The sequence below is a fragment of the Lissotriton helveticus genome, chromosome 6 (assembly GCF_964261635.1).
Source record: "Lissotriton helveticus chromosome 6, aLisHel1.1, whole genome shotgun sequence".
Lineage (NCBI taxonomy): Eukaryota > Metazoa > Chordata > Amphibia > Caudata > Salamandridae > Lissotriton > Lissotriton helveticus.
Genome location: NC_136067.1, coordinates 104145801 through 104173168, shown reverse-complemented (window position 1 = coordinate 104173168; position 27368 = coordinate 104145801). Strand labels below are relative to the sequence as shown.

At 46.8% G+C, this 27368-nt stretch overlaps 1 protein-coding gene across 3 annotated transcripts in view; it reads right to left on the bottom strand.

The window, feature by feature from the left end:
* Positions 1-27368, bottom strand: part of LOC144762289 (uncharacterized) — a 383652-nt gene that overhangs the window by 99261 nt on the left and 257023 nt on the right. For all 3 annotated transcript variants that reach the window (XR_013596075.1, XM_078647431.1, XM_078647429.1), the window contains exon 4: positions 26048-27190. Coding sequence is in view for 2 of the 3 variants with exons in the window: in XM_078647431.1 (XP_078503557.1) it covers positions 26048-27190 (1143 nt within the window). In the remaining variant the exon portion in view is untranslated. The remainder of the gene's footprint in view (positions 1-26047; positions 27191-27368) is intronic.

Sequence of the window (27368 nt, the reverse complement as noted above, 5' to 3'; positions counted from 1 at the left end):
GAAACATATCTGATTTCTCCATGGATTGAATTTTGGGTGGGTTTTGGTGCATTTATCCTCATACTTTGGCTCATCATGGTATTTACTTTGGGACGCTTCATTGAGGGAAAATATGCTAAAATGGACACAGCAAGTCAGAACATCAACTTGGTCCTCAAACCACACACATCTTCACACGTCGAGAAAAGAGAACTTTCTTCAGCCAACTTCACAGCCAATCCTATACCTGGTGGGGTAGCCTGGGACAACACTGACTATGAAATTTATGGTCCGGTCGAGATCCTGAAATATCCACACCAAATCAAAATCTCCTTGAGTGACTTTGCAAAACCAAATTCATTTGCTGATGATTGGGACTTCGAAAGCATTAATAACATGATGTCTGACTTAGTAATGTCTGCTAAATTTACAAAACATGATTATTTGCAAGGTTCTACAAATTATGATAGTATGTATTGCTATAACCACTATGGTAACCATTTTTTACATAAATCTGCACAACCTAGAAATGTTTTAAATTATAATCAATGGGAACATTGTGCTACACCTCCAAAAGGGAGCTCAAGAACCGTTTATGACAAATATTCATATTTTTCAGGTTTTAACACAAGTAATGCTGAAACATTTTATTTTAAATTGTCAAACAAGACAGGGATGAAAACCATGATAACCAACACAAAATTGATATATTCAGATTCATTCTTCGAAAAAATGAATACTTTTGGATTTGATTATTGGGACAATAATGTTGATTTGAAAAGTGTTTGGGGTACAAAAGAATGGCAAGTACAGGGTTTAGAAGCTTTGTTTAGAGCCTGCATGATCCCAGAACAAATGATATTTTTAAATGACACTGTTCAACAAACCACCTGTCTTGGCTTAGCCAAAATCAAAGATTTAAATAAACCGTCTATTCCAAAGCCAATAATGTTTAGCAATAGCTCTGATACAGATGAAGAGATAGACGTAAACCATATATTAAACCAAAACAGAACACATCCTGATTGGAAACAATGGTTGATCTGGCCCACAGATACAAATAACTGTCAAGACAGATTCCTGAATAAAACACAGGGGTTCAAAATGACCAGGCCAGACCCTAGATATCCCCAAAGACATCACCCAGGGATAATAACAACCTACAGTGTGGGCAAATTATGCCTTCAATGGCTACAAACTTCCACACTGCCTGAAATTAAGCAACACCTAACTTTACTTACTGATGGTGCTGACTTGCGTGATTTCATACTGGGACCACGCAAACAGCGTCAAAAGCGTTTCATAGCAGCCTCTGTATATGCAGCATACAATGAGGCCTGGAAGGTTACTCAAATTGAAACAGCAGAGAGAATACGGGAAATTGACCGTATTAATTTGGAAAAATCACTTTCTGTAGTGGACAATGGGTTAATGACTCTGTCCTCCAGAATTTTTTCATTGGACAGCATTGTGTCTTCAGCAATCGATATATTATCGCAAGACTTACTGTTATTACAACATGGTCATTCACAATTGGGTTCTATTGTACAGCTTGGCTGGACGTTACAAAATCTGCGTTCAGGCTATGTGCCTTGGCGTTTAATCAACACAACGTCACTATTCCAAATCTTTAACCTTACTGATAGACAAATCGGTATGGCGCAAAAGGGTGCTGATTATACAATCTTGAGCATTGAAAAACTAGAAAGATTACCAATGACAATGTCAGAACGACCTGTCAGTGAATGGATAATACACGGAATCATAAATATTCCAATCTCAACCTTCAGGTTTCAATACTGCCAAAAATATATACAGGCTGGCATGTACGAGAAATTGGGAAAGGGGTACCTTAACACAACTTGGAACCTGCCCTATTCACATGCATGTGTCAGTAATAAAGGACAGAAAGTGTTTCTTAGTGGCAACAATTGTGCTATGTCACTAAGCGGCACGCTTCTGTGTAACGGAATTAGTTTGCATGGAGCCTGTGAAGGGAATTCATACAACCTTTCATGTCACCAGCAAGGCGCACCTGCAACTGAAATAGAACCATTCTTTCAAAGACTCTATAATGGGAGTTACATTCTTATTGTAGACCGCAGATGTTGTAGTCTTATGCCCGGGACTCCTTATCTAGTCACTACGACTGCGAAGGTCAAGTGCTGTGGACGTTCTTTGTTCCCCAGCTCCTTTCCAGACAGGGAGGCAAGGGCATGGCCCAATTTGAAAATTACTTCTATTCGAATAGATACTTTAAGCAGAATGAAAACAGTGCTTCTTCAGACGCCTACAAGGCTCACGTCATCAAAAGAAACGTATGATCTACAAGTCGCAAGGACGACTGCAGAGATACATACATTATTATCAACTAATTCCCCCGTACATTTCGCGGAAATCCTGAGCGAAATCTTAAATATTTCTGATACCACTGGGGTCTCAAAGGTATTTAAGACAGTATTTTCGATGGCATTAACACCATTCAAAGCCATACTGGGTATTTTTCCAGATTTCGTCCATTCGATTTTTGGCGGACTTCCCCTGATCCTGGGACTAATTGCAGGAATCCTATTCTTAGTCCTTATTTTTCGTTATGGCAACCCATGTCACAGATCAAACTCTCGCGACAATGGAAGATACAATCCTAGCCATTGGATACCGGGACCGGATATCAAAAATCCTGGGACTCTCCCGGCTTAGAGACCTGAACATGACTTGGTTTCTATCATTTCGACCAATGTGGCAAAGGTGTGTTTTACCTGTACTAAGGTGTCTGCTATGCGGAGAAGAATGCGTGTTAGACACCTGTCTGACGCTACAATCGGATGCGCCAGTGGATGCAGATACATTGTTGGTTCCTACCAAGGTTCACGCTTTGTGCTGCCCTCAAAGGCTGCCAATCCTGATGACGGCATTCGTGGAATCTTCACCACTACGATTGAAGAGTAGTGAAGTTCAAGATGAAAGCAGCATCGATCAGGTACGACCTTCTGTCAGCAATGCGAATCAGAATGTCAATGGAGACAATCATGCGCACGAATGCATGGTTACACCTATTTCCGACTTAGTGGAACTTTCCCATGAAGCTGTTGACAGTTTTTTCGAAAGCCTTAATGATATGATGTTCTCTCCGGAACAGAAATAGAGACTTTTGAGCAAGCTCGCACACGGCGTTCCCTGAATTCGGCCTTCAACTTTAAAAATAAAGTCACATGAACAATTTTTCCCACCAGGTCACGGACAGCAATTTTTTAGCAGCCCCAAATTATTTTTTACAAAATTTTCGGGACACTTATCTTCTGCTTAAAGTAAGAAACTATTCCTAGAGAACTAAGATTTCTATTTTTAGATACTTTATAAACTTTAGTTGCCCGCTGGGATGTTCATAAATATTTTATTATGTGATGAAATGGTCTCGGACTTCCTTTCTGTATAGCCATATTAAGAGCCATTTCATGTGTATTTCTCATATACCAAATAAGCAATAATGTCTACAAATGCGTGTTTACTTTAGCGTTTATTTCATAGCTTAAGTGCATACAATATATATGACTGCAATTTTTCAGTATATTTGAAAATTTCAAAATGCATTTATGTATTTTGGGGTGGTAAGGTATACACTATACTCTATAGTATGTTGTACTATGTTATACTATGCATAGATTAGTAAATATGACAATAGTTAGCGTGGAGTGGGTGTCATGTATTCCTATAGGTTCTGAATCGATCCCCCTATTCCTGACCCTATTCTGGTTAAACTAACTATCAAGTTAACTAACAGTCAGCCCATGAGGCAAGAACAGCCCCCATGATGCAGATACCGTTATCTGACGCAGTCACACTACGGCACAGGAACGTGTTATCTGATTAGGTCATAACGCTCGAGATCTAATTAGACAAGCGACATTCCTCCAGCCCCTGATAAGGCATACGACGTTCTCATAACAAATCAAACCTATGACAACCTGGAAAATCCGTGCGGCCATTGTTTTGATTTCACAGAGAACTTTAGTAAAGAATGTGCTAACGAGCAAGTCGTATGACATCTTTATTGACGTATCTATGTCCATCCTTACGTCAATCTCGGCACCTTTAAGGTATAAATATTGCCGATCTTGCCCTATGCAAACACACGCGTGGTGACGAGACGGAGCAGCCATCCTTGCCGAAGCCCAGAAGCAGAGCAGACCCCGCTGGCAGCAGCCCCGCCTTCCTGACGCGCTGAGAGACGCGCTGCTATCTCAAGCCGAGAGACCCAGCACCGGCGCTTCCGGGTAGCCCTCGCAGGCAGCCTGGAATATCGAGAGCAGAGAAAGAGATACCATTCCTCATTCATCCTAAATTCCAGGTACAGAACTGAATAACCCCTCACAGAGAATTCTTTAGTTATTCACTTGGCAAAAACAAACTTAACTTAAACTGTAACTTTCTATTCCCGCCCACGCATTAGACTTAGGTCAGGTACACGGGGTAGGCGTATTTAGAAACACCAGTTGAGTACGTTTAGTCAAATGTATATGTGTATGTAAATATATTTTAATCATTTTAAACATCATATGGCTCAGAAACCATATCAATGTTTTTACAGTATTATTTTATACTATTGCTTTTAAAGTATGCACTTTACTTAACTATAAGTATTGCAATAATATCGATCCATTTCTCTTGTACGAGAAAAGAGACTGATCAATAAATAACACCTTTTTATTGAACACGCCCGTCTCTTCCTTTTCTCTACAATCTGATGAGACTAAGAATGCACGTACTGACTGAGTAAAATAATTGCCTTGTGCTCACACGACTCTCGAGATTGACTCTTGATTAGGGGAGAGCAAAGTTGTCAGAAACTAAATCCCTTCTTGTCTAATCAGGGGAGTTAATTCTTTCCTGAACATTCGAGAAAGTTTCTAGCGAACTCTGAGCTACGCTGGCAAACCCAAAACTTAAGTCTAGTATCGACAGTAGTAGACCTAGTTAACGTCTGGCCTAGGCCTTTACTGCTGTAGGTATTATTCCAATGCGCAGAGCCTATTGGGAAAATAGGAGCTACACTACACAAGAATGGCACAATCCTGCATAGGCTCGCCACGTATCCCAGAATGAACCGTATTATTCCAGAGATACGGGACCAAGAGCGGTCGACACAAAGATCCCCGGTGGCTGTGGCCGGCACATTTGCCACCTTCTACCGTCGGCTTTATGCCAAGCAGATCCAGACGCGGTCTCTCCACGGGCTGCTGGGATCGGCGGGTGCCCACCTCCCTCAACTGGACCCTACTGCTATGGCCGATCTTGACCGCCCAATCTCCCACAACGAGATCAATGAGGCTATCGCCCACATCTCCTCGGACAAGACTCCTGGCCCAGATGGCCTTCCCCAGGAATACTACGCAGCGTACCGCGAGGCCCTCGTGCCTCGCTTGGCAGAACGGTTTGCTGAGGCCTTAGAGAAAGGGTCCTTTCCGCCAGAGACGGATATGGCTACTATCGTGGTCCTCCCGAAGTCACAACCTCCATCTCCTCACTGTGCAGACTATCGTCCCATCTCGCTTTTTAACACGGACGTTAAGCTCTTTGCAGCAATTCTCGCTCAACGGCTGAAGCCCCATCTTACCACATTGGTCCACCCGGACCAGTGCAGTTTCATGCCCCAGCGAGGCACAAGACACTGTCTCCGGCGGCTTCACCTGGCCCTAGCTCACTGCCAGGTGCTTTCCCCTTACTTGGCGCTCCTTCTGATAGACTTTGAGAAGGTGTTCGATTCCGTGGACTGGACGTACTTGGATGAGGTACTGGTGGCAATGGGCGTTGGCCCCCATTTTCGTCGGCTAGTTGGTGTCCTCTACACCCAGCCTCAAGCGCGAGTCTTGGTTAATGGGGCTCTTTCTGAAGCATTCCCCATTCAAAGGGGGAACAAGACAGGGATCCCCCCTCTCGCCCCTTCTCTTTGCCTTGGCGATTGAGCCCCTAGCGACTTTGATCCGGTCCGCGAGCCTCGTGCAGGAATGGGAATGGCCCAATTCGGAAGTGGACAAGATCGCTCTTTACGTGGACGATGTCCTGCTCTTCGTAACAGATCCCCGCCCAGTCAGGTCCCCGTTGTCTCCAGAGCCTGAGTTCCTTCGGACAGGCCTCTGGCCTTCGAATGAACCCTAACAAGTCGGTCTTGGTTCCGCTCCACCTATCCAGAGAATGTTATGACTGGCAGTCCACAATACCGCTTCGGCGTCAGTCCTTTAAGTATCTTGGGATCTGGGTAGCTCTCCTCCCGGAATTTGGTTGGTCCCTTAACCCCTTGTGTGCTGCCGTCGGACAACGGCCGTCGCAGCCCCGCCCACTGTTCAGAACACCCGCACCGCGGCAGAAAAAACGCCGCAGTTAAGGCGTTAGCGTTACCCTGCTCGTAAAGAAAGCTAAGGAGGATCTCCACAGATGGCAGGCAGTGCCCTTGAACCCCTTGGGGAGGGTCGCCTTATTTAAAATGAAGATCCTTCCCAGATTCCTTTACGTCCTCCAAAATACCCCCTTCTGCTTTCCGCGGGCGTTGTTTCTGCAGCGGGACACTATGGCTACTAAATTTCCCGGGGGGGATGGGGGGGGGGGGGGGGGGGGGCGGTTGGCACTCAGGACCTGTCAGATTCCATCATTCGATGGGGGCATGGGGATGACACACCTATACCTCTACTAACTGGCAACCCGTCTATGGAGTATACACGACTGGTTCAACGGGGCTGGTCCGACCCTGCCTACAAGTTGGAGCTCAGTGTGCTTGGCCTACCCAAGATCCAATCTCTAATGTACGGGGCGTCTCTTCCGTCCACCCTGCCCGATGTGTCACGCTCTCTACGGGCGTCCCTCCGACATACCAATTGGACACACAAACTCACTCAACATACGCCTCTATGGCACAGGGTCTGGCTCGGGGAGGTCAGTGGACTACGGGGGTTCAGAACATGGGATCTTATTGGGGATCTCTCAGCTTGGCGACGTGTGGGCGAGTGGCCACATGTGCTCCTTTAAAGACCTCCAGTCCAGATACTCCTTGCACCCATCACAATTTTATAAATACTTACAATTACGACACGCCCTTCACGTACACATACAAGACGGCAACAGCATCCCTGAATACAGTCCTCCCGAGGCTCAGACCATGCTGGGCCACTTGGGGAAGGGGGGGGGGATATCTCGCATCTACAAGACGCTGGTCAACAACACCCCGACCTCACTAGACCGAATCAGGGGCCAATGGGAGGAGTGGGTGGGTCCTCTGGACGAAGAGGATTGGCGTGACGCCCTCATGTCGCCTAAGTTGGTCAACACGTCTGCTAAGCTTCGCCTGATCCAATTATACTACATACACACGGCTTACGTAACCCCGCAGCACCTACATCGCGCCGGTTTTTCCTCATCTGCCGCATGTACGAGATGCGGTCAAGAACCGGCCGATTTCTATCACATGGTGTGGGCGTGCCCCCGTCTGACTCCGTTCTGGGGAGAGATCGAGGGTGAATTATCCGAGGTCCTGGGTGGGAGGTTCCCCATGATCCAAGTCATTCCCTTCTCGGGATCACAGACGAACTCGATGGGACCAGGAATGAGAAGCAATTCTACAACACGGCCATGGTTGTGGCTAAGAGGGAAATTGCCGCCTCCTGGAAACTTCCAACACCGCCGTGCTCAGAGAGGTGGCGAAAGGGGGTGGACTGATGTGCGGCACAAGAAAAACCTATGTACGAGGCACGAGGGTGCCCGAAGAAATACCGGAGGTTTTGGGGCAAGTGGCTGGGAGCCGTGGGGTGACAAACTCTGTACATGAGGCGTTTGTATCTATCATTGGGGGCGGGACTGGATAAGCGTTACTTATGTCTTTTTCATTGTACTATGTCAGTGTTGGTGCTCTTCATGGTCGTGCAGCTGGTGCTTGTACCTTGTAAAACAAAGTTGTTTATAAAAAAAAAAACAGAACGGGGCTGAGCATATGCAGACCCCTTCTCACTCTATTATAGAGCAGCGGGTTGGACTCAAGAGTTGGTTCCTCTCTGCATTTTGGGACGCAGGGAAGATGGGATGGGAATGAACAAGTGAGAGCATGTCGAAGGGGCAGGCAGCCATCTTTAACTTCCTCTTAAAAGGATGCTTTTGGTCATCAAAAATGCCTCTCTCCGTATCAACTACTGCCTGCAAAAAAAAACATTTGGAGGGAGGGAAGGAGAGAAAAGGACTCATGAGTCACATGGGCTTGTCCAGCTAGTATAATAAAGCGAAAGCGACCAAAGGAGGAACTAGCCTCTAATCCACCTGGATCACTTTATTCACTCCTAATGAGAGTTAGGCACGACCTCTCGGCGCATAAAGTCCTATTACTATGGCCAGAAAGAGAAAATGGCCAGCACAGATTAGGACCTCTTCACCCATACAGGGAGTGGTCTTTAATCAGAGAGTGAGAGCAAATCTCTGCAGCAGGCGACACTGACATTTGGACCTTGAAAACCAGATTTGGCTAAAGCACATTGCAAAGTACAGCGGGAAATGCAGCTTAGTACTTACGTCTGTATTTAGGTCATTCACACAACTGAAATAGGGACACAGTCCGACCGTGGGACCTCTACAGTGCAGGTGGAATAGCCCAAGGAAAGTGACTCCTTAATTCTCCAGTTAACAAATTGCCATACTCCCTTCTAGACTCCTCTTTCGAATTATGCAACCCAACATCGTACGCACAATTGGGCCACCACAACTCTGTCTCAGACAGTTCTTAAATGACCACATATATATTTTAACAATGAAAGCATAAATATGCACAAGATGATGGTTTCCCAAACAAGAGATGCAGACAATCAATCCAGATGCTGAAAATGGCCGTTGGCATGAGATGCATGGCTAAAAACTAGAACACAGTGGCATAAGCAGTGGGAAAGAAATAGAAGAAAAATATGTGGTTGGCTTCTTTTCACCGCTCAAGAGTTTTATTTGGTACGTTTTGCACACTATATTATTAGTACTGGACTCGACTCCTTAACTTTTTGGGGAAAGTAGACTTTAATCAACCCAGGGAATACAAGCACATGTTCAACATCATTAGCAAAATGAGGTTCACAACAAAGCTCTGAAAAAACAAAGCAATAGAAAATAGGTCTATGGCATCTTTTGACAGTTCTGTATGAAGGCATTCATTGACTTGGGCGTCCACTCAAGGGAAAAAATATACAGCGGAGAATAAAGGGACCACGTTCCAGGTCAAAAGGGATGCTTGAATGGAATGCTGTATGATGTTAAGAGCGATAGTGATTTGCTTTTGTAAATCGGGAGCAGTGAAACAACAATTTTGCTATCAATCATTCTGTTTTTCTGGTAATTAATTATTGAAAGATCATTTGTTCATAACGATTCCGGACGTATTTGTGGTCTAATGGGAGGGTGGAAACTAAGAGAGAGCCCAAATATGTAAAACTTCAACCTTGGGTGGCAGATGTTTAGGGGGGGGAAGGGGGACAGCGGAGAAAGAAGAGGAGAAGTAGTCCTTTTATATTTTTTCTTACAGGGCAACAGAACTATGCCGGCAAAGGAGAATCACTAATCTAATAGGAATGAATGAATAAAATATTTGTAAATCGGGAGAACAGTCGTCCGAGGGAATTATAGCTCTGGAATGGATAGAGAATGAGAGAAACGGAGTAGAAAAGATGGGGTTTGGGAGCCTTTCTAAGCAGTTCAACGTTGGTTTGCTTGCAGAGATGAAGAAGAAGAGAATTCTAGAGGTGGGCGCCACAACAAAAAAGGCTAGTTTGCCAATATTGCTCTAGAAAAAAGTAGAATAGTAAGCAAGGGCAGAGAACTAGACCAAAGTATACGCCTAGGAGAACATCTGGGTAGCAAGTTCTGGAAGAAGGTTGGCCTGTCTCAAACGTCTCTACAACAGAAATACAGCAACTTAAACTGGATTCTCTTTGCCACCAGGAGCCAGTGGATTGGTTTGTGAGCCTGAGAGACTTTGTCAAATTTTTGTAGATTATGTACAGGCCTTATTATCATCTTCTGAATTGCCTGCAGTCCACATATTAAAGAGGATGGTGAGTCCAATTAGCAAGCATTCCCATAATCTAATCATGAATTAATGCCTGTTCGGTCTACAAGAGTTTTTTTGGGGTGAAAACATTTTATTACGTTTTGAAAGTACCACATGGACAAAATCCACATGTAGACAAATTATTAAAATATTACCAGGTGTGGAATCATCTGCGAGTACAATTTGTATACAATACAAAAGAAAACACACTGAGAACTGTATGCCGACTTCCTCACCCCATCCACATTGGCAAGCATATATCAACACTTTTATACACCCAGAAAGATAAGATAACACATTGTACATAGCAATCTCCAAACCTCCCATTGGGTCACTATTATGGGGATTGTGAGGGGAGGGGAGGAAAATCAATACCCCGGTATGCTGCCCATCGAGACCACATTTTCCTATGTTTTTGGGGTCAACCCCTCGCTTGAAATACCGCCATGTTTACAAGAATTTTCAACTGAGGAAAAGAAGAATTTTCTTGAGGATCCTCATTTGGAGAAAAAAGCAGAACCCATGCATTGACTTTCATTGCTAGGGTATGGTCCTTTCCAAGTCAAAGGCATATTCTATTAACCAGTTCCATTAGTGCAGGTGCAGCTCCCAAAAGGAACAGACAGAGCCAAAGAATCGGGGAAGAGGTGGCCTGACAGTAACATTTCAGCTTCTGTCCTATTCTCAATGCGATGCGTCCATTTCAGGATAGCCGAAAGACATCCTGTCATACCTTACTGGATCACTGAGAATAGTTTAAGAACCAAAATGAATATGCTACTTACCAGTATGCATCTGTTCTTGGCATGTAGGGCTGCTGACATTCATATCTATAGCATAGATCGCCGCCTAGTGTTGGGTCCGGATGATTGCACATTGTTGTCCTGGAAGAGTCTTCGAAGTATCACGAGATAGGTGGCTCCTCCCCTGGACTACAGTGCGCATGGGCATCGACTCCATCCTCAGATTGTTTTTAGCCATTGTGGCAAAGATGGAGTGTAATAGTGTAAGCGATGGCCATGCTTAAGAGTAAATGCAAGAAAGTCTGCAGCCGCTACAGGCGCCGGGGAGGAGGGTGGGCGATATGAATGTCAGCAGCCCTACATGCCAAGAACAGATGCATACTGGTAAGTAGCATATTCAGTTCGAGGCATGTGGGCTGCTGAATTCATATCTATAGCATAGAATACATAGCAGTCCCTCCATTAACGGCGGCCGCCTGTGCCAGCTGCAGAAGTCTGAAAAAGTGTTTTAAGAACAGCCTGTCCTACAGCTGCCTGCTGTTTGGAGTGCACATCTACGCAGTAATGTTTAGTAAATGTGTGTGGTGTAGACCATGTGGCTGCTCTACAAATATCTTCCAAAGGAATATTACCCAGGAACGCCATGGAGGCCCCCAACTTGCGGGTGGAGTGGGCTCTGGGGGGGACCGTTAAAGTGCGTTTAGCCTTGTGATAGCAAATCTGAATACACTTAACGATCCACCTGGCTATCCCTGCTTTGGAAATGGGGTTGCCCTTGTGCTGTGGCGAAAAGGCAACAAAGAGTTGTTGTGTCTTCCTAAAATCCTTTGTCCTATCGATGTAGTACATCAAAGCGCGTTTGACATCAAGAGCGTGGAGCATTCTTTCTGCTACTGTTTCAGGATTTTGAAAGAATGCGGGCAGTTCGATGGTCTGATTGACATGAAACTGCGAAACCACCTTAGGAAGAAATTTAGGGTTAGTGCGCAGTACCACCCTGTTGGAATGAATTTGAATAAATGGCTCTTGTACAGTGAGCGCCTGTAGCTCACTAACACGTCGTAGAGACGTAATGGCAATGAGAAAAGCCACTTTCCATGTTAAGAACTGAATCTCACATGAATGTAGAGGCTCAAAAGGTGGGCCCATCAACTGGTGAGGACCACATTGAGGTTCCACACAGGAGCTGGCGGGGTTCTGGGAGGGATGAACCGCTTCAGCCCCTCTAGGAAGGCTTTAATGGCAGGCACCCTGAAAACAGAGAGATGCTGCCTGTTCTGGAGATAAGCCGATATGGCGGAGAAGTGTATCCGAATGGAAGCATACGCTAGATTGCATTTGTAAAGATGTAACAAATAGCAGATGATATTAGGAATGGATGCATCTAGCGGGTTAATGTTGTGTTCTGTACAGTAAATGACAAACCGCTTCCATTTCGCTGCATAGCAAGCTCTGGTAGTGGGCTTTCTTGCCTCCCGGATGATGTCCATGCATTCAGGAGGCAAATCAAGGTAGCCAAACTCTAAGACCTCAGGAGCCAGATCGCCAGATTGAGCGGTTGCGGATCTAGATGCTGAATGTCGCCATGGTTCTGCGTCAAGAGCCTGGGTGTGAGGTGCAGCCTTTGATGCGGTACCACGGAGAGTTCTAGAAACGTGGTGTACCATGGTTGGCGTGCCCACGTTGGAGCAACCAGGATGAGTGTCATCGAGTGCTGCTTTAGCTTTAGCTTTCTTGCCACCAGCGGTATGAGAGGTGCTGGGGGAAAAGCGTACGCAAATCTGCCTGACCAGTTCATCCATATCGCATTGCCTTGCGACTGTGGGTGAGGGAACCTGGCGGCAAAGCTTTGGCATTCATCCTGCTCCCCGGCATCCTCTCCATGAGAGTAAGTGGGTGAGGGCGTTGCAAGTCTTGGAGTCTGAGGAACTATCAGTTCGACAAAGACCGGTGATTCTGGAGCAGGCCTTTTGCGCTTTAGAGGAATTGTGTATGACTCCAAAGGCTGCGATGCCGTGATTTTTCTTTTGTAAAAGCGTAAGCTTCCCGGTGTCGGCATCGATGAAATGCTCCGACTGCTCCTCTAGTAAGGGTGGTCGATGCTTCAAGCTCCCAGCCGGGTGAGTCGGCTTCGACACCACAGAGTCCTTGAGCACCGACCGTGGTGCGAAGGCCTTCGGCGCCACCTTCGGCAGCAACGTGAAGAGGATCGGCGTCGAAGTCTTTGTCGTCGGGACAGCTTGCTTCGGGGTTGAAGGTGTCTTTGGTTCCGACGCTGAAGCCTTGTCCCTAATTCGCTTGAGGGAGTCCGAGACCTGCTTCGTAAAGGAAGCGGACGGTTTCGTCGACCCGACAGTTGACCTCGGTCCACCCACAGGGGAAGACCCGAGCGTCGAGGACTTCGGCTTTTCTGATTGAGGCGTAGGAGCATCCTTCTTAGGAGCGCTACGATCTCTGTCCGTGGCCGCAGACGTTGACGCCGACGGTTTCGGATCGGCGGCCTTGACTACTGGCTTCGGGGTCCCAGTTTTCGGCTCGACGCCCTTGCCTGACTGCGGCTCGACGGTCTTTTTTGACTTCTGCTCGACGGCCTTGCTGGACTCCGAGTCGACGCCCTTTCTGGTTTTCGGCTCGACGTCCTTGACCACTTTTGGCACCTTGACCGGGTCGATAGCCTTCTTCGGCTTCGATAGCCCCGACACCTCGGAAGACGATGGCGTCGATGGGGGAGCAGACGCCTTCGGTTTCGATGGCGCCTCGACCATTTTTGTTTTTGTCGACACCGATGGTTTCAGTTTCGGTTTCAACAATGGCGGCTCTGCCGAAGTGTCCGTGGCGGGGCCGTGGATGCTGGTATAAGGTCTTGGGTAAGGCCATGTGGCGATCCCTCGACCTGAGCCAATGTAATTGTTCGAACGGGGCATAGCTCTTCCTCTGAGCTATCTTCCATGGCCCCATAGGCCTCATTGTCGTCTCCTACCTCGTCGACGACTTCTAAGTCTTGGCCTTCGACATCCGCTTCATAGTCGTATTCGATGTCCACCGTTGGAGGTGAAATCTGCATCTGAACCTGTTGTTCGTCCGCTTCTTCGTCGTCGAAGATGTCCACCGGTGCCAGGGCCGAGCGCCGGGCCTCGAGGCGCGCCACGCGCCGAAGCCGAATCATCTTCTTCGAACGAAACCTGGAACAGGCCATACAGCTGGCCTCGTCGTGGTCCGGCGACAGGCACTTGTTGCACACTGGATGGACGTCGATGTTGGGATACTTCGATCCGCATACGGGACACTTCTTGAACGGACTCCGTTCCATGCCGTCGAAAGTCTTGCTGCGTCGACTGGGCCTCGACCGCCGAAGAGTCAAACGACTCCCCGTATATCCGACTCGAACTGAGTTGGAACTGAACCGGGAACCGAACGCAAACCATACCGACGGGTCAAAAAGGCCTTCAGGCCTCGAAAAAGTGTATGTTGATTCCGAACTGGAGATAACGAAATTACATCCGAACCCAATGGCGGAAAAAAACAATCTGAGGATGGAGTCGATGCCCATGCGCACTGTAGTCCAGGGGAGGAGCCACCCATCTCGTGATACTTCGAAGACTCTTCCAGGACAACAATGTGCAATCATCCGGACCCAACACTAGGCGGCGATCTATGCTATAGATATGAATTCAGCAGCCCACATGCCTCGAACTTAGTCATTGGTATACAAGACTACTCTGAACTGGAATGATTTTATGATATTAGACAATGGCTCGTTGTAAATGTTTTATGGGCTGGATAAAACGAAGAGCCCTCAGGAACACAACAGCTAAAAGAATAACTGAGGGACAGAATGCAGAACAATGTCATACATTCACCCCAGTACAGAGATATGGGCCTAAATCCATTGTTGTTTTGCTCACCATGCCATTCAAGTTTGGACCCCACCATATGGAAATCAGTCTTGACCTTGCACCCAATGGGAACAGTCTAGCCCGAACTGCCAGGCCAGGTCCTCCCTGGACTGGAAACAAGCATCCTAGGACCGGTTTCGGGCTTTCAGCCCTCAGTAGCCAGAATAGCTTGACTCCAGTGGCGTGGAGAGCACGGGACTCAAGTCTGCGCATACCCGTCCCACTTGGTGTGACTAATGCAAAAAGAACAATTGATGGACAGAATACATAACAATGTCATACATTCACTGTGTGCCACTGGAATCAAGCTATCCAGGCTGAAGAGTGGTGAAACCCAGAAACCGGTCCTAGGATGCTTGTTTCCAGTCCAGGGAAGACCTGGCTTGGCAGTTCGGGCTGGACTGTTCCCATGAGGCACAGGGTCAAGACTGATTTGCATATGGTCAGGTCTAAACTGGGGTGGCATGGTGAGCAAAAGAATGATGGATTTAACCCAGATCTCTTGTCTAGGGGTGAATGTTTTGATTTGTTCTGCATTCCGTCCATCAACTGTGTGCCTTTTGCTTTCTCTGCCCTAAGTGCGCCAGGTATGCCCAGGCGTGGGTCCTGGGCTCACTGTGCCAGTGGAATCAAGCGATCCTGGCTGAAGAGGGTTGAAACCCCGAAACCGGTCCTAGGATGCTTGTTTCCGGTCCAGGGAGGACCTGGCTTGGCAGTTCAGGCTGGACTGTTCCCATGAGCACAGGGTCAGGACTGATTTGCATATGGCCAGGTCTAAACTGGGGTGGCATGGTGAGCAAAGGAATGGTGGATTTAATCCAGATTTCTTGACTGGGGGTGAATGTTTTGATTTGTTCTGCATTCCGTCCATCAATTGTGTGCCTTTTGCTGTGGAACACAACAACATACCAGAAAATGTTTAGATTCACAATGATGAGCAATTAAAGACTAATGCTTTTTGGAAGGAAAAGAGCTGGAGAAACCACTGACTCTCCACGACAAAACAACCTCCTCAATCAGTCTACGAAGGGGTTTCTCAACAGTATCAAGCATTGGTGACAGGTCAAGCATAATGATGCAGATGGGAAGTAGGTCAAAACACAAGGTGCTGGGTGACTAGACGGCCTTTTAACCACAAAACATCTCAGGATGCAGCTAGACTGCTGCTCATCATCAGTATGATTTGAAGTCCGGTAGCATTTCTGACTTTTGAGGAAGAGTCTACAGAGCCCACACAGCACTGCTGGTGGAGGAACAATTCCAGGCACGCCACCATGTCGGATTCAGCTTTATTTCAGCAAAAGTCCACAAGTTCTTGTGCAGCATAATGCATCAAGACATTCCACCTAACGCTCCAGACATCAGAGCACAGCACTGAAATTCAGAAGCATTCAAGGATCTCTCAGGCAGTTGTTAAACAACCTGGCCTAAACTGTCTAGTTTTCTCTCAGAGGAGGAGATTCTCTTTTCAGCATCCTACAATCTTGTTTCAGTATGTTCAGCCTAGTCTCCTGAGCTGCCAGCCTCTCTTCCACTGTGTCCAGTTTGTCTTGGATCCAGTCACCAGAAACCAGCAGTTTTTGTTACCCTTTGGTCATGCAGGGCAACCATTCACACCTTTGAATGAAGAATTCAGCAGATCTGGCACTTTGTGTGCTTAGAAACCTTGGCTCACGCCCCTGTTCATTTTCCTATTGTGTTTTTGTTTATGAATAAGCACCAGCATCTCCTCTTGCAAGGCCCTTGATAACCACAAAGACAATGTCCCTGCACACCTTTCCATTAGAGGGCCCTTTTTTAACCAGATCTGCACCATTTGACAAAGTGGGTCACTGCATCCTCCTGAATTTGAAAACTCAGTCACCTTGAATGCTGGTCTCCCTCTTTCTTCTCAAATTTTGGGCTTAGTACCCAACTGCCCTCTCCATCATTCATGTTTGAGGAAGTTCCTTCTCTTTCTCCATGACATTGGGCACCTGCCGATTGCACCTTTAACTGTATTGTATTGTAATTGCATTTATATATCACTTATGACCCCTGACGAGGTGTCAAAGCGCTTTTTCGGCAAGTAGCATGCTACTCCGGAACCCATAAAGGATTCGTGGTGAATTAGTAAAGTGAAAATATGAAAGTAATTTTACTAGTCTATTCCAGTTGATACCTGTATAAACGTTCCTACATATCTACTCTCTTTTACATGGTCCAAAATTATTTCCAAAAATTATTTAGCTTGTATGGTGCAGAGAACTTATTATTTCTATTAAACTGGTCTTCTCTTGCATACTTTATATTGGCTTCCTACTCGAGACTGGGGGTCTGATTTAGTGTTTGGTGCCTAATACACTTGTCATAAGGCGCTCTAGTTTGCCAAAATCCAAAGCTGGGCTTCTATGGGCAGGTCTGCTCTTTCTGGTGGTTGCTGTATATGAGCTATATATCCTGGGGCTACCCTTCATATGATATCCTGCACTTACGGTCCCTGTGTCCAACCTGCCCCGCCCCCCACTAGGCTGCAGCTTCTTGGAGACCATTCCATCTGGAACTGCCATCCCCTTAGTCTTTGACTTATTGCTCATGTACTGCACCAAAAACCTAAAACTTCACATTTGCAAGCTAGTCCAGCTTGGTTGATATGTTACATTTTACATAGTGTAAGATGTCATTGATCTAAGTGCACTCTTGAAGTAGCTTTTGATTGGTATTATAAAAATCACTTATTCAAATCAAATTCTTTTTTATTATTTGATTAATTAAAATCATTACAATACCCCCCTGGAGTGGATAAAAACTTACTTAAGAAGAATCATTACAATCCAGTTTTAAAATGCACCTGGTTTTAACAATACCGTATTTCGGGTACTCAAATACAAAATTGTTATCGTTAAAATTCATATATAAGGATTCCTACTTTAACAGTGTTCTCCTGACATAAAACCTTTATTGCTCTTTGCCTTTATTCCGATGTAGTCCCTCCCCGGCTCCTGGCTAAAGCACAGAAAAAACCGGGCTATCAATTAGGCGGCATAAGACAGCACCGAAGGGGCTAAAATTTAAAACTCAGAACGTCAAGGTTCACAATGTACAAACCCCTTAAGGGGAACGATGTATGTATGTATGTATACTTGTAAAGCGCACTGTTACCTCGTTACGTGGTGTCCTGGCGCTGTATACCGCTGGGGAACCTGTCCTGGCTTTCCCTGTGAGAGGGCACCCCAAGGTGAAGCCAGGCATCCCCGGCGTTGCTGGGGCCGTTGTGGAGATTAAGCAAGCTATTGCCCAGAGCTGCAGAGTGGGACCCATGGTTAGCTTAGGCACCTAAGCGAGAATTATCGAGTCCGCGGACATTGACCCAAGACCCTGCCGCGTCGGGAATTGAACCCTGGTCCCGGGCCGACCTTTGCTTCAGGGTCTGCCGCTTCTAACCAGTGAGCCACACTTCTCAACGATGATGTTAATAAGGCCCCAATGTTCAACTTCGGTTTCCTGAGCGGTCTTTTTGTTGAGGCCTACGACCGCTCATGAGGATTCTGCTTTTACATGAATGCGTTGGTCGGCTTGTTGTGTGTGTTCTCCGTCAGCTTGCTGTAAAAGTCTACTAACCATTGCCATGAATTTGACCCCCCAGCAGGCCAAGATGTTGGACGTGCCCTCCAGCCAGCATATCACCGCTTGCCTGCTTGAACGGATATTCAGATCCTTGAAGATATGTTTTAAGTGCTGTCTCCTCTGGACCAGAACTGCTGGACAGGCACATAATAAGTGGGTTAGAGATTCTTGTTTAAAGCCACATAATCGACAGGTCTCCGATTGGAAAGTCTTTTTCCAAGATGAATACAGGTCCTTTGAGTCATGCGCGCCCAATCGAAAATTTATGAAGCTCTTTTTTAGCTGTAGGCTATAGTGGGCAGATGAGTATGCTTGTGGCTTTAAAGATCTGTAGGAATTAATGACTGTCCACCCGTGCCGGCGCTTGGTGATTGCCTTTTTGTCAGCCAGCAGGGATTTCTTTTTTGCCGCAATATTTACTGCTTTGCCCAAATTTGCTCTGTCTGCCCGGTTTTCCAATACTGTTTCTAGTTCCAGCTCAGCCAAAGATGGTTTCAGAAAGCTTCCCCAGGAGTTTGGTGTTTTAAGGTTCAACTGGTGCTTAATTTCATCCCAGTATAATCTGTTCAGGGTACCCGGGTTTGAATAGCGGAATTTATAACAGTTTAATGAAGCCACTCATTCCCCGGAATTTCTGGTGGTGAAGGCCGAATTCCAATCTGACCTGGGAAGGGGAGGCAGACCTTGGCAGGTCAAAAACGGCCTTATAGATCTTTGTCTGAAGCTCGTTCAAAAAGTGCGCTTCCTTGCCGCACCAGGGAACCAGACCGTAGGACAGGCTGGGCTGGATTTGGGCTGCCATTACTTTTAACAGATGTGTATAATTCGGACTGTCCACTTTTTTGCGTAATAATCTATATGCATATATTAATGATTGAGCTTTTGCTTTTAGGGCTGATTTATGTTCTTTATAAGATCCGCCCTGCCCGATTGCTATGCCCAGATATTTGTATGAGCGCTGCTCCTCCACAGTTGCCCCTTTGGCCGACCATTTAAACTTGTTTTTTTTTGGGTCCACTAAGCTAACAATTTTGGTTTTATCTTTGTTTAGCTCCAGTTGTTCCTGATCCAAATAAGCTGAAAGATTGTTTATCGATCTCTGTAAGCCGATAGGAGTTTGGCTCAGCAAAACAATATCATCTGCATATTGTAAGATGGCGACCGACTCGTTAGCCAGGTTCGGTGGGTGGGAATCGGGTTTTTCAATGTATGGTGCAATGTCTGATAGGAACAAGTTAAATAGGCTGGGAGCTAAGACGCAGCCTTGCTTCAAGCCTTGTGTGTGGACGCTTGGGGTTGTACTGAACCCGTCGCCCAGCTTGACTCTTGCCCAGGTGTCCTTATTCTTTTAACAGAGCTTAGAGAACTGAGCCCACATCAGGCGGAGTCTATATATGATCGGATTCGGTTTTAAGTTTAAGTGATTATTCACGCTGAAACTGCATCTAAAACTCAATTTAATACTTACTATCAGACTGCATCTAAGTTCTATTTGATATAAGGATCCAGTTATACCTCCCACCAGACTGCTTCGATGCTAGACTGCATCCAAGAATCAAGCGTTCCCTCAGGGTCATGCTCCCTCAGTGCCAAGTCATCCCTTTGTACTAGGCTGCATCAATTCCACATTAACCCCTCTGCCCCTACCAGCGCTTGGACAATTCATATCTGGTCATCCCTTAAAGCCAGACTGCATTTCAGAAACAAGTGATTGCTGAAGGCTCGACTGACTCAGTGGCAACTGATTCCTTAGTGTCAGACTGCTTCTAAGAGACATGTCATCTTCTGCGTTTGGCTGTCTGCCGCCGTATGATGTGATTATTCAATGTCTGACTTTGATGCTAGGTTTCCGTGACTACAAGTAATTGCTCTGCGTCAGAATCCATCCCAAACTTACTCAGCTACAAGTTATTCCTCTATACCAGATAACAGCCTCAGACTAACTGAGCCACAAGTGAGCACCAGAAACTTCAAAAAGCATAGTTATCCACTTCAAAAAGCATAGTGATCCACCTACTTCAAGAGAGCAGGCAGATCTCATCAGTGGTGCCGCCTCAAACAAGCATTATCAAGACCAACAGTTCTCACCTATGAGAGAACTACTGACTGTTGAAATGTTTTTAACCATGTTGTAGAGCAGCTGCAGAGCAGCAAGGCTAAAAGTTAGGAAAAAAGTGCAAGGACACGGCCAAAGCTTGCTTCTTCCCATCGCTTTTATTTATTTTATTTATTTTTAGGATTTATAGAGCGCATAGCTGCCACAGCGACGAGGCGTCCCAGCGCTATCAGAAACCCAAGAACCGGAGCTAGGAAGTAACTGGCGGTCGATACATTTCTAGCTGGGGAAAAGCCACGTTTTTAAGGTTTTGCGAAATGCCAGATGATTCTGCATTACTCTCATCGAGAAGGGTAGGGAGTTCCAGAGTTTTGCGGCCAGGTAGCCAAAGAACGACCACCGGCCCTCGCTCTCCGGATGCGTGGGACACGGACCAAGGCAAGATCAGCAGAGCGAAGTATGCGTCCTGGCTCATAGTACTTAAGCAGATGGAATAGCCCTGGCGGTGCCTGTCGTGCCAGAATCTTATGGCAGTAACACAGTGCCTTAAACTCAATACGCCGCTCAACTGGCAGCCAATGGAGTTTAGGCAGCACATGGGCAACTGAGTGCGATCTAGGTAGAGCGACCAAAAGCCGAGCCGCCGCATTCTGGGGCCTCTGAAGACGTTGAATGCTCGCATTATTGGCGCCCAGATAGAGACAGTTAGCATAATCCAGTCTGGACACAATAGATGCCTGGATGATAGTCTGTCGCACCTTAGGGGGAAAGACCCCGAGCAACGGTCTAAGGCCACGTAAAAGTCCAAAACAGGTCCCTGCGACGGCTTTTGACTGTTTTTCAAAAGACAGATTACTATCAAACCATACGCCCAGGTTTTTCACTGCCTCTTTGGGGACAGGGGCGGGCATAAGGTGATTCGGTCAACACTGGTCGGACCACAGCTCGCGATCCCTGCCAAAGAGGAGAATCTCGGACTTGCTGGCGTTCAGCTGTAAATAGTTAGCCGCCATCCAGTCCGAGATTGCCAAAAGATCATCCTTAAACTTAATCAGGTTGTTGTCACACCTCTTCGAGAAGGCAAACACCAATTGGGTGTCGTCGGCGTAGGACACCAGTGACAGCCGCCTGCTCCTGGCCACCTCGGCCAGAGGTCTGACGTACAGGTTGAACAACAAGGGACTCAAAACGGAGCCCTGTGGTACTCCCCGATGTAAAGCAGCCTCCCGGGAGTTGTATGGAGGAACTAGGACCTGGAAGGACCTGTCCTCAAGAAAGGATCGCAACCAGGTCAGTGTCAGGTCCCTCAGTCCCACCTCCTTGAGACGATTCAAGAGGATCTCATGGGAGACCGTATCAAAAGCGGCACTAAGGTCCAGAAGAACCAGTGCCGCAGAGTCCCCTGTGTCCAAACTCCCTGGGATGCACTCTGATACGGTAAGTAGAGCAGACTCAGTGCTGTGCTGTGGCCGAAAACCATGCTGAGTTGTATTGAGGCTAGCGTTCTGCTCAAGGAATTCGGCCAGGATTGAGTGAACATGGGATTCCACCAGCTTGGCCAAAAAAGGGAGCTGGGAAATTGGACGGTAGTTCCCAGGGTCACTCGGGTCCAGAGAAGGCTTTTTTTTAATAATGGGACCACTTTGGCATGCTTCCACGCCCGGGGGACGGAAGCTGAGCTCAAAGATAGGTTAACCAGCTCAAGACATACCGGGGAGATTGAGGGACAGAGTTGACGAAGAAGGTCAGGTGGCAGTGGATCTGCCGGGAAGCCAGACCTGATTTTTTAGCACAAGGTCTCAAAGCCTGACAAGGTCAGGAGAGGAAAGGAGGACAAACTGACTGCCCCTGAGATGCCAGGCACGCCTAGCAGCCCAGCATCGGAAAGGGGAGGCATCGTCGGTAGCCACCTATAGATCAGCTCTACTTTATTCAGGAAGAACTGGGCTAGCTCATCGCATTTTTGGTTAGAGTTGATAGAAGAGGTCCTCGTGATCCCTGCACTCTTCATATCGTTAAGCAGCGAAAAGATGGTTTTAGCAAGGTTAGAGCTGGATAAGATTTTACTGGCCACATAGTCAGCCCGGGCTCTGCAAATGCTTTTGTGGTACTGTTTAATGGCTGCCCGATACACTGTCTTAGCTGACAGTTCATAAGAGCGTCTCCATGCGCGTTCTAGCTGCTTGCAATGCTTTTATTCCCAACGTAAGAGATTCAGAGAACCAGGGATTCGTAGGCCCACGGCTCTTACCCCCTCTTTTGGCTGGGATACAGCTGTCCAGACCCGCTGTCAGCCAGTCTTGGAGGCACAGATTGGCCTCCTCCGCATCGCTTGGAAGTTGCGGCCGGTGCTCAGTTAGCCAGCCAGAAAGATGGTCTGGGTCCAGTTTGTGCCAAGGGCGTTTGAGCGCTCGATTTACGTGCGGCTCGTCAGGTTTGCCCTGAGATTGCAAAGAAAAAGAAACCAGGAAGTGGTCGGTCCAGGCCTGAGGGGCCGGTGGGGGAACAGTCAAAGAACTAAGGTTAGAAAAGATAGGATCTAACAGATGACCATCCACATGGGTGACGTCAGTGACGTGATGCACCAGCTAGAAGGCTTCTAAGTCCGCCAGGAAACACGTAGCCTCGGCATTTCCCCCTCTCTCTAAGTGAAGATTAAGATCACCCAGAATGGTAAAGTTAGCTGACTTGCTGGCCAGTGACCCAATTGTACATAATAGGTTGTCCCTGAACAAACTAGACGGGCCTGGGGGTCTATAGATAAGCAGGCCGGATATAGTGAGATTGTGGGTCAAATGGATTTTAAATAAAGCACTTTCGCAGCCCGCTATGGTTTTCTTACAAAAGCTGAGAGAGTAGGCCTCTTTGGTGATTACTGCAATATCTCCCCCTCTGCCCCCCTCTCTATTAATTGCCGTGAGTACATACCCCGGTGGCAACGATAGCCACGACTCAGCCACTGAGTCGTGAGTAAGCCACGTTTCCGTGAGGAAGAGGGCATCAGGGCGCTCGTCGACCAGGAGATCGAAAACCTCCGCATGATGTTTTGCCAACGAGCGACAATTCAGGCTCAAAAACCTATAGGTCGTATGGCTGGCAAAGCGTCCAGCCCTTTCAGAAGAGAGCAGCTGAAAAGGGCAAAGTTGACACTGAAAGGAGGGCTCATAGAAAGCCCAAGGCGAGGAGGGACAGTGAGAGCTCAAGGAAACTAGTTCGTCCCGTGAATACCCGATATGTTTTGTAGTAGCAGGTCCAGGGGTCTTGGCGGCCCGGCGCGGACGGGCGCAGACGGGCGCAGACGGGCTTGCCTTTGGCGCGCCCGCTGCGCGCGTCCGCTGTGTGGGCGTGGCAGTGTCTGCATTCGTAGTCCCTGGGCCAGAAGAACTGCCCCGCTGACCTCACACTCCCCCCAAGATGGCAGACCTCGCAGCCAATCCGGGTGAGCCTGCAGGAACAGCCCGACCCGCCGCCCGCGTCACAGGGATGCCTACCGCTGATCCCCGCGATTCCCCGAGCACAAGTAAGTGTATATACAGCAAGTGGTAAAAAGCAACAAATAAGTTTAAAAACGGCTGGCAGCTATATTAAAACGAAATAGACAGCGCCTATACTCCCGGCTCACGCCTCAGGAGTCTGAGCTTTTGTTCTGGCAGGATGGGACAAGCATCAAGGAGGGAGTGGAATGGGTCAAGCAAAAGGGGATGGGGAAAGCAACAACAAGAGGGCACGGAAGGATGGGGCAAGCAACAACAACGGTGAAGCATATCAAAAAGGACCTTGCATTTTCAAACATTACCGGTTCAGAAAGAACTAGGCCATCTTTCTCCAAGCATAGAAATCTACTGAGCTCTCACCCTCTACCTTTATGATGTCATTTGGATTAGTGCTTCACGTGTCTCTTCTGTGGTTCTGAAGCCCGTAAGTAACAGGTGTTGAGCTTGCACATAGATAATTCTTTATTCCAATACCCAAGTTACAGAATTAGATTTACAGACCGCAGAAGCAAGAAGATTTAGTGATGACCTCAAGAGAACTGTTTTTCAGGAGCAAGTGATCAACTCCCAGAGACTCTATTTAGTCATAGAAATAAAGTGCGCTTCGCGATGCACTGGCATAGTGATGGATGAACAAGTCCTCCAGGGCTATAAAAGCTGAACAAAGAAATGTGATCGAGCTAAACTCAATTTGATCAAAGCTATGCCTTTTGCATGCACTTTCCACACGTTCAGGAAGGACCTCAAGACCTGGCTCTTTGACTGATCGGGAAAGGCTCCCTCCCTCCTAGCGCCTTGAGATCCTCACGGGTGAGTGGCACGATTTATAATCCCCCGATTGATTTGCTCAGCAGCTATGCTGGGACAGACATTCGCTTCTGTCTGCATATAGAAGCAGATATTCACGCTGTTAGCTATCTAGATATGATGTTTGTTGCTGGGAAGAATGGGTTTTCATACAAGATCAGCAGGGAGGGGTGTGAGGCGACTGCCTCTCAGTCACAAAGATGCATTTGTGTGCTTGTAGTCTCTGAATAGCCTAGTCAAAGGTATCATTTATGATGCTTTTGATGCAGCAAGGAATGGAAAAATGAAGTATTCAATCGAATCGCAGGGCCAGACTCGGTTACCCAAATTAAATAGCTAACAAATCAGCTGCAGACTGGCGTTCCATTGGTGAGCCCTCTGAAATTATTACTATATGCGGCCGTTCGCACTTTGTCCAAAAGACGCATTCATCGGACACCACATACTACAGGAACAAAGAGTGCAGACACATAAGCTTAGGGTCACAGCAGGTCAGAACTCCTAGCAAGGAGCAGAAGACAACAAGGACAACAGGGTAACAAGTGAAAAAAATAGCACCTCATTTGCAGTTGATCAATGGAAAGGCAGAAATCAAACTGAAGCAATCAGCACTTGCTTCAGATGAAAGAAGCAAAGCTGGCAGGCAACTGCCCAATTAGATGACAGCAAATAAGAGTGACAATGAAGCCTACGAATGGTAAGCAATGGGCGGGCTGGAAGCCCCTTGTATGCAATATCTCTCACAAGCAGAAACGCATCCAGCACATGCCCCGTCGCAGGCGAGACCTAAAAAACAAAAGGAAGATAAAAAGGAATACCATAGCTATCAATCAACTGGAAGACTTCATAGAAGGGGAGGGGATAGAGTGACTTGCAGAGATTCATAATGCAAAACCAATTAGGTAAAAAGCCGAGGGATCTCAGGTTTTTCTATAAGAAGGTGATTAGCTGGCAGTTTTCAGGTGGAAGTCGGAGAATTGTGCCAATGCACTGAATAAATCTTTAAGAGAATAAACAAAGAAATCTCAAGCAGTTCTTTGTTTTGGAGCCATAAACAAACAGATACACAATTGAAGAGTGCCTTTACTTTTTGAATTTCTCTGCATGTGAGCCTTGAACTAGGAAACATTTCAGATGCACAAGCTGGGGAGAGAAGAAAAGATGCCTTGCATAAATGCAGTAGTAAAAAAGTAAAACAGGTAATTATGAAAAATATAACCTCATTGCATATTATGTTTTGGTCCGGTTAGTAGGGCAAAGAAGCACCAGGGGTTACGTTTAGATAAAATGTACTTAATTTTAGTAGGTGGCAGGACTCTGCATGGTGTTCTCCAACTGTGCATTTAGCAAATTAGCAGTTTTGCAGTGCAATAAATGGATGAACTGCATGAAACACTAACCTTCTTTTTTTGGAACTCTTCGTTCTTTTCGACGGACAGTGGTTCTCTGGCAGGAATCTGCAAATGCATTGAAGCTCCCGTTGCCACATTAGGTGTATTAACATTGATGGCAGGTGATAGTGTGGGGGTATGGCTCATGTTGCGTTGTTGGTCAGGTGGGCATGAAGTCCAGCCTGGTGGGGGCACATATGGCGAATAAGCAGCAGGTGTGCCTGGTACAAGTGGGGGGTAATTCTGTGGGACCTGAGCAGGGGTGTAGTTTGCAGTATAGTACACAGGGGCAGTGGTAGGAGGAGCATTTACAATGGGAGGTGCACTGTTTACCGGAACATGTTGCTGTGCCAAAATGGGGGCTTTCATTTGTTGACCCAACTCCAACGCAGGAACCTGCTGCCCCAGTACTGGAGAAGGTATTTGCTGTATTATGGCAGAAGTTTGGCTTTGATGACCGTATCCAGGAGTTTTAACCTCACTCACAATCGCAGGAGTGGGAATTTGCTGTCCCACGGTAGCCGGAGTTTGTGGCACCATATCTTTACACTTTGCCAAGTAGCTGGTTTCCCCCAATGTGGACGCAGAAGAGTGGATGCTTGGCTCAGTAGGCCTTTGGCCCTCGGCAAAGCTTGCAGATACTGTCTGTTCATTCTTTCGCCCTTGAGCACGGGTTGAAAGCTTGCCAATTTCTGTGACTCCAATGTTAAGCCCGATTTCCTTAAGTACTTCTTGGATCATCTCATACTCATGCTTTTCAGGATTTGTGGCAGGGCTCTGTTGATTGACTACTGAAGCTTTATGGGCCGCTGAGTCTCTCCGAACAGAGGCATTAACAGGTGGAGCTAGCTCCGGCAAAGTCCCATTCTTGTCGCTAAGTGACATAGCCCCATTCTCAATGGCGCCAGAATTTTCTAGGTTTTTTTCTTTTGCGCTATCAAGATTTTCTTCCTGTGATTTACTCGCCAGTCGAGAGGATTTCTTTTCTTCATCGGATGCATCATCCTCACTTTGGTCAAGGCCACTGAGGTTAAATAATTTCAAAAACCTTTGAACTGCAGGAGAGAAGGGGCTTTCAACTTCTTTTAAAGTCAGGCTTGCAGCAAGAGGAAGCTCTTTACCTTTAACACCATTTGTTAAAACGTTTTCCACCTTTGAAAGAATAAAAATACATGAATGTAAGTCCTTGTTACAGAATTATATTTTCAGAACAATTACAATCTACTTTTTAACATCTTTAAAAGAGTAAATGGGTTTCCTTAACTTGGAAAATATTGTAAGTGAAATATTTACTGCTAAGACATTGTCTGCAAGGTATTGTTTACAACAG